The sequence below is a fragment of the Astyanax mexicanus genome, chromosome 5, assembly GCF_023375975.1.
Source record: "Astyanax mexicanus isolate ESR-SI-001 chromosome 5, AstMex3_surface, whole genome shotgun sequence".
In the NCBI taxonomy this organism is placed as follows: Eukaryota; Metazoa; Chordata; class Actinopteri; order Characiformes; family Acestrorhamphidae; genus Astyanax; species Astyanax mexicanus.
In genome coordinates, this window is record NC_064412.1 from 26,198,414 (window position 1) to 26,209,818 (window position 11,405).

At 37.4% G+C, this 11,405-nt stretch overlaps 1 protein-coding gene across 2 annotated transcripts in view; it reads left to right on the forward strand.

Annotated features, from left to right (window-relative positions):
* The window catches only part of plppr2b (phospholipid phosphatase related 2b), a 30,528-nt gene extending 19,446 nt beyond the window's left edge, over positions 1-11,082 (forward strand). The window contains exons 4-8 of one of the 2 annotated variants that reach the window (XM_007257175.4): positions 4,606-4,726; positions 5,555-5,805; positions 6,451-6,627; positions 6,787-6,936; positions 7,952-11,082. In XM_007257175.4, the coding sequence (XP_007257237.3) occupies positions 4,606-4,726; positions 5,555-5,805; positions 6,451-6,627; positions 6,787-6,936; positions 7,952-7,984 (732 nt within the window). In that variant the 3' untranslated portion in view covers positions 7,985-11,082. The remainder of the gene's footprint in view (positions 1-4,605; positions 4,727-5,554; positions 5,806-6,450; positions 6,628-6,786; positions 6,937-7,951) is intronic. The other variant, XM_007257174.4, reaches the window with a different exon arrangement.
* The last annotated feature ends 323 nt before the right edge of the window (positions 11,083-11,405 follow it).

The following is an 11,405-nucleotide window of genomic DNA, read 5'->3' on the forward strand; positions in this document are numbered from 1 at the left end:
GCTTATACCCCACCAATAAGCACTGATGCTTTTTGGTTAATCACAGCTAATGGAGAACAATTTATGTTTAGCAATGTTTCGAAAAGGGTCCAGGAATGTTAACCTTTAAAGTTACATAAATAATGTTCCAGGAACTTATAATTATGGTTTACAACACAACCTTATTATCTTTCATAACATTCACAGATAGACAAATACTAACATTATGAAAAAAAATGAGAAGACAAGAAATTAAAATTGCCATAACAAAAAATGGAAACATTGAAAAGTGACGTTGCCAGAACATTTAAAACATTAAATGAAAATGTTCTAAGACTGTTAATTGTAACATTCAGAAAACATTATACTGTCCAAAAGTTGTTGTCTGGGATGTAGCAAACAAGTTGCGCTTGAGATATGAGGTTAAGGTAGCTAATTAAATTACCCTACAAATTAATTCTGAACCTTTGAGGTTAGTGTAGCTAAAAGTGATAGAAACATACCCCACCAATTAGCACTACAGTTATAAAACTAGCTGATAAATAATGAAAAATCTTGTCCCAAACATTAAGCACTAGAGCTAATAGTTTTAAGTTACAAACAAATAATAAAAGCTAGTGTCCCACCAGTTAGCACTAGAGCTACGAAACTAATTTAGCTAACAAGTAATGGAAGCTCCAGCTCTGCCAATAAGCGCTGGATGTTTGAAAGTAATGTAGCTATCAAAGATTGCTTGTGTCCCACCAATTAGCACTGAAGGTACAAGACTAAAGTGGCTAAGAAGAAATTGCAGCTGGGTTTGTTGACAAAAAAATCTGGCAACTGGCCAGACCAAAAAAGTGTTGCAAAATGGCTAAGACAATCCTGGGAAACCCTTGACGTGTGTGGGCTAGCATTATTCTGCTGACTGAGAGTTCCTGTATACAGCTGTGGAAAAAAATTAAGAGACCACTTCAGTTTCTCTAATTTTGCTATTTATAGGTACATGTATATGAACATGAAAAATGAACATGAACAAAAAATCTGAGCTTTCAGACCTCAAATAATGCATAGAATTCATATTCATATTAATTCATATTCATAGTTTTTTAAGGGGTCAGAAATAAATATTTGGTGGAATAACCCTGGTTTTTAATCAGTTTTCATGAATCTTAGCATGTTTTTCTTCTCTACCAGTCTTACACACTGCTTTTGGACAACTTTATGCCACTCTTGGTGCAGTTCAGCTCGGTTTGATGGGTTGTGATCATCCATCTTCCTCTTGATTATATTACAAAGGTTTTCAATTTGGTAAAATCAAAGAAACTCATTGTTTTTTGAGTTGTCTATTTTTTTTCAGAGCTGTATATGTCCACCAGGAAAGGCAGCAGCTAGCACTCACAATTGGCCAGCCGCTGCTGCCAGTGATTGCACGTTAATGCTAGTGTTAGTGTTATAATATATGGTACACACTCTTTTTAATACAGTCATTGAGCCATACACAACTATACTCTCTCCCACACATACACACACATTAAACGTCTTACCTTTTTGAGTACTTCAGTATGATTTTATTTCATCTCTATACTTCTGTTTTTTCTATTTATGTTTGCCATCTCTTTCTTTCCCTTTGTGTGTGTGTGTGTGTATGTATGTGTGTGTGGGTGTCTTGAACAAAAGGTGGGAGCTTAATCTGGAGCTTACTGAGCCTTGAGCAGTTTATTCAATGAGAGCAAAACAGAGAGAGAGAAAGAGTAGATGGGGTGAAGGGAATGAGTGTGTGTGAAGGTGAAGATGCTATAACCCAGTTTTCCAGTGCCACTTTAACACAGCACAGCTTATGTGTTGCACAAACAGATTTGGTGCTTCTTTAGTTTTGTATTAGCTAGAAAGCTAACAAATATTGAAAGCATAAAACCCACCAATTAGCATGGTGCTATGTCATTACATAGTGTACTTTGAGATAAGGATTTCTTAACCAGTGACCGTTTCTTAAGAGTGGGCCATGAAGCACCGTCTTTGGAGGAAGGCAGGAACCTGTAGTGGACCAGTACATACATTTGCCACTCATGTCCATGCAAGCTGCTGTCAACACTACTTACTCCATTAAATGCTGTAATGTTGTTGATGTGCTGAAGACAAGCTGCTTTCTTTTTGGGTGGTTTTCTTTGCATATTGGGTTTTTTTAAACATGTTTTACCTGGACGCCAGTGTAGCAATTTGTTAAATTCCATTTTGCAATTTGCACTCGCAGAAATAGCCAATGTGTATGGAAGTGCACTGGTGAATTTTCTTTGTTTGGCTCACATCCGGGCCAAGTGTTGTATTTGCCAACACCCTTGTTTGCCAAGTGTAATATGACAATTGGCCTGAACCACTTGTGCCAACATGTGTGTATGCCAAGTATAGTATGGGAATTAGCCTGCGCCGCTTGTGCCAACTCTCTGGATGCTGAGTATAAATCACATTTGTCCAAGTTTAAGCTAATACTGCCATATATCAACTGAGATTGGGTCAGTCCTTAATGATATGTGTGCTTGCCACAGTGGTTGAGTATACGCTTTCTTTGCTTGTTAGCCATATTAGCCTCATAGCTCCAGTGCTTATAGTTTAGACAGTCTCATTGCATAGCTGTAAACCTAAAAAAGCTAAGTTATCGCTTAAAAGAGAGCTGAGTGTAGATGGTGTCTGTTGGTGTACGATTGGCTTATCTTCTGCATGGATGCCATGGTAACAGAGAAGCGGGCATATGTGCCTCTGTCCCTGGTGCCTCTGGGCCTGTTGCTGAAAAAAGACACCAAACATACACACAGGCTTGTTTGTATGTATGCATCAAGAATCCTGAATTATGTGAACTGATGTGTTTACAGGTGCATTTGATACACACAGCAATCACCTAGTAACCCTATATCAAAACAATGTTTTCAGTGTGAACTTCTTAGCAGCTTAAAAGCTACCTTTTTCTTTTGGTTCATGTCAAACTTTAATTTGTCTCAGAAATTAATATTAACTTCCTGGCATTCCACAGAAACCAACCAGAAATTAGTGGAGCAATTTTTCTAGGTGGTTTACATGCCAGTCAGCACTCAGAATTCCAGCCTATCAGCAACCTGTGTGGGTGTATGCGTGAGACGCTGAACATGTACAGGATCTTGCTTTCTTTATGCTTCACTTTGAGTTCAAAGCTTTTGATCTGGCAGTGTTCCCTGGTGCTGCGGAAGCCCTCAAACACACACTCATCTTCAAACCCACACCAGTCGTGATCAGTAGAACACACTCCTGCCTGTGGTTCACCCCCACATACTTCTCAGAATCAGCAGTTTCATTAATGAACCTTTATCTCCAAACACTCAGCCTACAGTACTTTAACCCATCCATTCAAGCTACAGTAGTGTAGCCCCACCCATTCAGCATACAGTAATTTTGCCCACTCATAAGGCCTACAGTTAGCTTTGCCCAGTCAGGTTACAGCAGTTTAGTACAGCCTATTTAGCCTACAGTGGTTTAGCCCCACCCATTCAGCATACAGCTATTGTAAAAGTGTGGGTAAATTAAAGGACATGTAACTAAGGTAAGTGCTGTAAAAGTGACAAAACGGAAACAGCTTCACAATTTATTCATAAGATATATATATGTATGAGGAAATTCCTAATGGATGTAAATGGATTGTGTGTGTGTGTGTGTGTGTGTGTGTGTGTGTGTGTGTGTGTTAGATTTGATGCCTGTTAATGATTTAGAAGCAGGGAGTGTTGTGTAGAGGGGAAATGTGCCAACGTTTTTTGTTTAATTATTCATGTGTCACTCTCTCTCTGTCTCCCTCTCTCTCTCTCTCTCTCTGTGACTATTACACATTTTCTTCTTTGTATAGACTAAATTATTATGTATAAAATCATACAGGTTGGTGGAACTTGGTTGAAAAGTTTACATTTGATCAGTGGGGGATGAACTTTTTTACAGTAATGTGACAAGATTAGGACATCCATTAAAACTTTTTGAACATATATAAATTTAGGAAAATGTGATCTTATTACTATTTTAAATGTGTCATATTAGGGACATGTGTCAAACACAGCTTCAAATGAATAGAACATAGTTATAGAGAATTTTGGATGAGCCTATAGTTTCCTAAACCTCTGATATGTTAGCTTGTTTTGCTGTTGGTTGTTGTTGAGTTTAGTGGCATCAGTATATATCAGTATAAGTACAAAGAGCTCTCAGAGGTCTATAAAAGATGGTTGTAGATACAGATTAGTCTAGGAAATTATTTTAAAAGATCTTAGAAGTCATTTCACTCTGGCAGGAAAAAAATCATCACATTAGCTACTGGTCCCTCTATCTCTTAAAATCTTTCAAATGAAGATCCAATATTTAAAGATATTTCTACAAATGTTTAAGAAGTGTCCTATTTACTAATTTCACATGAGTAAAATAGGAATAAAACATGTTACCTAAAATAATGCATTCAATGTCCCTGTTATACCCAATAGTGGCTGCTAGTATCTTATTTACTACTACATTCTGGACAGTGTGTAAATCCAGTTTTTTACACCTATGCCAACAGATCCATTTGTCATGTTCTAACTGAGATGAAATCTGTCATATACTGACTTTTGTGCGTTATCTGTTTTGCCCTGATTACTGCTGTAGATCCTGATAGGTGAGCTGGCATTGTTCTTCTCAAAGCCTGAGGCCCTGCAGGAGAGAACCATCGTATCTGCAGACTGCTGCTACTTCAACCCTCTGCTGCGTCGCATTGTACGCTTTCTGGGTAAGACAGTATATTTAAAAGTTATATACAGTATATACAGAGCAGACTTAGTAAGTATCTGAAAACAATGTGCCACATGTAGAGGGACCCTACCTTTGTATCATATTGTGTCCCATGACTTTTGTCATTCCTAGTCCCAAGAACGCTAAAGAACCCTAAACTAATATGCGGTTTGGCCTCCAGCATTAAATGTGGATGTAATTTCTGTTAGTTCTGTCTTTTTGCCTGTACAGTTCTTGCCAGATGCCACCGCTATCAATCATTATCACTCATTGTGAAGCCCACACTTTATTATCAAGTTGCATTTTTCTGTCTCATAATTTTTGATATGCAAATGTAAACCCTGGGTTTGCCCAGCACCAGCCTGGTATACGTTTTATTTGGAGTTACTCTCAGGAGGACAGGCATTACTGTGATGGGGTAACTTACATGAGAAAGGGATATGTTTCAATTTGGATCATTATGTGTCTTTTTCTTACTGTCCCTACTGCCCTTTTTTAACACCTTAATATGGACCTTAATAAGCTTAATAAGTGCCATATTGCCATTTAGTGTTTATGATGGCTCCCCATAAATGTGTCACATGACCCCACTAGAAAAAATATTTACCCTGTAACGAAAATGTAATATATACAATGAGTTTGCCCAATTCCAGCGTGGTCTGCTGTGTTCACATGGTTTCAGAAAATATTTATGCCATTAACACTACAATCTTATCCACCCAGTGTGAAAGCAGAGAGTAATGTTAATTTGGGCCCCCAGACACTGCAGAACTTTTTCTCTTTTTCGTTATTTTTGTCTAATCCCGCTCTTCTGTCATTCCTTCAGGTGTTTACTCATTCGGTCTCTTCACCACCACCATATTTGCCAATGCTGGTCAGGTGGTGACAGGAAACCAGGCACCCCACTTTCTGTCTGCTTGCCGTCCCAACTACACAGCGCTGGGCTGCCACTCCCCACTGCAGTACATCTCAGAGCGGCGGGCATGCACAGGAAACCCCTATATTATCAGCTCTGCCCGAAAATCATTTCCATCCAAAGACGCTGCACTCAGCACCTACTGCGCCATCTACACAGTGGTGGGGAACACAGGAAACAACCTGCACAATTACAGTCACTGAAAGTGTTGAGGATTTGTATTGATATATAGCAGTAATATAGACATTAAAAAGACACTTAGTGGGGGGAAAAATAACATATTATACATCACTGGAAGTTAAAGAGATCAGTAACTATTAGTCAGAGAGAGAGAGTGGTTTATTATGGAGGGGAGAAAATGTGGATGAAAGGGGGGTAAATATTTTGCAAAAACAAGTACCTATTGTGGAGATAACCCAAGAAGAAAGGGATGACTACTGTAAAGAATCTATCAGATGGAAGGGGCAACTTCTATTGGGATAACTATCAAGAAGAAAGGAATTGCTTTTTTTGGATAACTATTCAAAGAAGGGGGATGGCATTAATTGGAATAGATGTCACAAGGAAATGGATAACCATTGTGATAATTATCTCTAGAGATTTATCATTGCCACTGGGATAACTATCGGAACTAAAGGGGTTATTTTGATTGGGATGACTATTTGGAGGAATTGGATACTGTGATATAGCCATCAGATTGGGGAATGGTGTGAATAGTAAGGGAATGACTAGTTAGCTTGTTCTTTTCACATGCAAGGGAACAGTCTTTATATTGATCTATTTGTGAATGTGTGTGTTTTCTGTAGATGTATGTCACTTTAGCATGGAGGACTAAAGGCACACGCCTGACAAAACCCACACTCTGCCTCACTCTGATCTCATTGGCTGTGCTGGTGGGCGTGGTCCGTGTGGCAGAGTATCGAAACCACTGGTCTGATGTGCTGGCTGGTTATGCCACAGGGGGAGCTATAGCCGCTTTTCTGGTAAGAAAACAATTAACCAGTGCAAATTAAGTGAATGAACACTTGCAACTGTAAAGCCTTAATTGTCATAGACTAGGTTATTTTAAGTTTCTTAAATCAGTTTCCAAATACTTGTATTTCATCTGTCTCTTTTATTGTGTGTTTTATCATCTTCTGCAGGTAAAATGTGTGATAAATAACTTTAAGCAGACACAGTCTGCCCCAACACTACAACATATTCGAACTCCCCGGCCAGAACCTTCCCTAAGCATGCCCATGGTGGCTATGCCCAGCGTGGAGAGTCCACTAGAAAAGTTAAGTGGCCCTCAGGTAAGGGGTGGGCAGTAGAGGGCATTAGTGCAGCAAGGGTGGATAGAGGGGACAGTAGTGCAGCAGTGGTGGATATAGATGGCAGTAGTGCCCCCTAGAGGTTAGAGGTAGGATAACTTGGGTAAGCTGTATGTTTCATCAGAATATATATTGCCATGAAACGAACATACACTAAAATTGAGTTTAGGGATTATGCAGTCAACCCAGCATAATCATAACAATCAAGCAACTTGACTTCAGACACACTTTCTGATATCTGTGTTGTTATCTATAGTGATTAGGGAGGAGGGCACTAATAGGCTATGTTCACATTACCAGGCTAAAGTAACTCAAATCAGATTTTTTGCTTAATGTGGCTCAGATCTGATTTATTTCATGGCTCTGTGAACGTGCCAAATCTGATATCTTTATATCAGATTTGAGTCACTTTCACATGTGGGCCTAAATCAGATAAGTATCTGATCCATGGATCCAATGGTCAAATCGGAATTCATGCGTATTTTTGTTTTTACGCATGCGCTACATGCTTCTCCCTCATGCCCACACATCTCTTGGTGCAGCTGTGCAGCTAAAGCTGCATGTACTTCAGACAAGCTGTTTGCTCTCCACTCGAGCAAAAGATGCTCCACATATGAGCTGCTAATGCATCCATTTCCCTTTATAAAGCTACGAGTCATCTCTTAAATATGACACTTTTTGTTGTTGGTCAAGAAGGCAATGTTTATACACATATTAATGGGTGCACGTTAGGTGTTCAGGGACAAATTCGTTCAAATTACACACAGATACAGGTCACTTACATTTTTGAATGTGAACCGTCAAGATAACCAAATCTAATTTGAGCAAAAAATCGGATTTGAGCAATGTGGCTTGTAATGTGAACGTAGGCATAGTGGTAGTACAAGAGCAGATATGGTATCTACACATCTACTCCAAATGTCTTAGATAACTAAACAAATTAAAATAACATAATAATACTATTAATACTAACAAAAAACTATTTTTCTCTTTGTAGGTTCCAGTCACGCTCTATTCAGGGGTCACATGACCATCAGCCCTTCCTAGTCCCCGCCCCTCCCGACGTTCTCATTCACTCACGACGCACCATTACCAGCGCAGTCTAGACCTGCCCTCAGAATGCCCCACCCACTCCAGTGCCCAACCCAACCTCATCAGAGGTTACACCACACAGGTCTAGACACATCTTCTCACAGCTGACTACTACTGGACTAAACAGCAACAACAGCAATATTGCTCTCTATCATTTCCCACCAGATGACACTTTTGTATCAGTACTGTTTATGTTAATTATTTCCCCTCGTCTTTTTTCCTCCTCATCTTTTGGATCTTCATAAGCTAAGCTGTGAAAAAAGCCTCAAGTGTAGCGAGGAAACTAAGACTGGAACAAAACTAAACACTTTTATAACCTGGGACTGAAAGTAAATTAGTAAATTAGGTAAAAAAAACTGAAGTGAAATTTAATAAGAATGAAAAATGTAAACATAAAAATAGAGTAGGTATTTTAGAGTTATTATCAGTAGTATTATCTAGTACTAAAAGATCCTTCTGACCTGTAAAAGTCACAGGTAGATAGTGTATATTTTATAATACAGATTATGGGACTGTTAATACTAAAACTAAAACATTTTAACACACTATAAATATATACATATATTTTTCCAATGACAAAAAAATAAAAAAATACAGGAAAATAGAAAATAGAGTAGAAACTGTAGCGCTAGAGTGTGTAGCTGTGTCCTGTTCTGTGTGTTATTATTGACCTGCACCACAAAAAATATACACAATTTAACACCTATTATAAAATTTCTCATTTTTTCAGATTGTGGTAAGTAAAACAATATAATACAATATAAAAGAAAAATGACAAAAAAGTACAGTTACACATAGAGCCCAAGCCATTATCTTACCTAATATATACTCTAATCACCAATACATCACAAGCTCTATACTTTCACAAATATTTAATTTAATTAAATCTACGTCCATTATCATTTCTAACCAGCCTTTGTTGCTGTGCTTTAATCAGCAATATATACATTATTTGAAACATTCAGCTGTTCTGATGTGCAATAATATAAAGAACATAGTTTTTACTTATTTGTAAAACATTTTACTTGTTTTAAGTGAATCTTTTTATAATACTCTGCTGATTATAATGTTTGTTTCTTGAAACAGCGAAAACTAATCTGCCTGCTTTCACTATCTTCAAATAAAATGACTTAAAACAAGTAAAATAATCATATAGTATTTTTAAATCAACCTGTTCCTGAGAAATATTTTGATTTAAGGTCATTTCGTAATCAAGTATATAATTATTTGTGGTGTAGTTTGACGCTGATTGTGTAAATTTACTGTGAAATCCAGCATTTAACTCTCACTCACTCAGGAGAGCCGAAATCGGGGTTCTACACAACTTTGTTTAAATGTTGTAGATGAAGTTAAAGGTGTATTTTTTGTAGTTATAAGGTGTTTTAATCTTTGATTGATATGAGATTGTTTACAGTCAGAAAGGTGAAGGTTAAACTGCAGAATCAGAACAATGTTTTAGGACAATTATAGTATGTAATATTTTGAGTAATAATAACAATAATAATGAATATACAAATATAGGATGTAGCAACAGTTTTATATGTTATGATCATTTAATCTATTTCTTGTCATTTTAGTAATAAGTACTAGCAGTTTCGGCCTTGGTTCCATTTAGAACCTTAAATACCAGTTTCTGTCTGATGTTTCTGCAGAGTATGATTGACTACCACCAGCAATTATTTCAACACATTTCCCTCACAACAGAAAACACTCTGTTACAACAGGAGTCAGTGATGCAGTTGATGTATTCCATCAGTACATAAAGCATGTATAGCTTTTTAATTTATATAAAGGACCGGTTATTCAAGGGTCTGCATAGAATCATTGAGCGTTGGATGTTTAAATGTTTTTTTAAAGGACTCTTTAATGGAAAATCTTAGTGGCTAGTTCTAGAGACCATTATTTGTTAAATAAACAGCATAGATGCCATTACACCATAAAGCTAAAGTTGCTCCTGTCACTGATTCTAAAACTGACCACTGGTTTCTGTTATGCAGTTGTACCAAAGTGTGTGCACCCCAATTCACTACAAATATGTAGTTTATATTTTCTACAATAATATGCAGAAATGTGTCTGTATAGGACTGTTTAAAAATACAAATCAATATATTAGAAAAAAAATTAATAACCATATGTACAAACTTTTGTATATGATTCAGTTAGGGTTTTCTGTATCTTTTGAAATAATTGATTATGGTAATCAACCAATCTGTGATTCAGATGGGACATCTGTTTAACACATGATTGGGTGCTAACTCTGGCCACACGGTGGGGCCAGTGGGAAACAGCACTGCACAGTTCTGACTGTCAGTCGCCTGGCTCTGCTACAGTTTTCTAATGTCAGTGTCTTGTGTGTCTCTGTGTATGTTTCTTAACTAAATGATTCAATAGTTTAGACTGGTTTAGAATGATGTCACTGTCTGTAAGTTAGACAGTGAAGATGTCCACGTTCATCATCTGTTAGCCACGGCCATTTGTACAGAACTGTAAATAAATCTCTTTCTCAGAAAAAGCTATTTTATGAAAACACTGAATGTCACTCCAGGATCTAAGATGCTGACCACACCACTGAGTGGCTCAGTGATATAGATGTAAAACATTCACCTAAATTCACCTAAAATCACCTATCTTTCCTCACAAACAGACTGTTTAAATTCATTTGGGGGATATTTTTGTAATGAAAATAGCATATTTATGTATATCCCTCATTTAGTATATATTAGTGTAGCCCCACTTAGCCTGCAGCAGTTTAGCCCCACTAATTAGCACCTGAACTTCTGAAGGAAGTAAACATTGCTGTGGATGAAAATTTACCTACAGCAAAGATCAATGATAATCAATTTTTGTTCATATTGACGTTTGATGTTTTTTCAGTGTTTTTCTATATGAAGTGTTGAGTCAGAACAGGAATGGGTTCACATAGTGCTGCTTGAGTGTTACAAATATGTTCTAATGTAGCCCCTTTTCCTTTTTTATAACAGTTGAATATGAAAATAAATTATAATAAAAGCATCTGAAGAACAACATTTCATTGTCCTTTACTGGTCAACGTGGCCTTCCTTGAGTGTCCAGTGTTGTTCATTCATTTTCATGAGTGTCCATCATTGTCCATAAATGTCTATTAGGGGTCAACATTGTCTCCTGGTGTCCAACACTGTTTAGAAGTGCCCATCAGCACCCTTACATGTCCATCAGTCCATCAGCATTGTCTATAACTGTTCATCAGCGTTTGAGTGTCCAGCAGTGTTTATTAGCATACTTCATGATATTTCAGTGCCCAATACAATTAGAACAACAATTAGCTTTTGTTGCATTTTGTTTATAAATTGCGGATTCACCAGTGTCAAGTGTCCACAAAT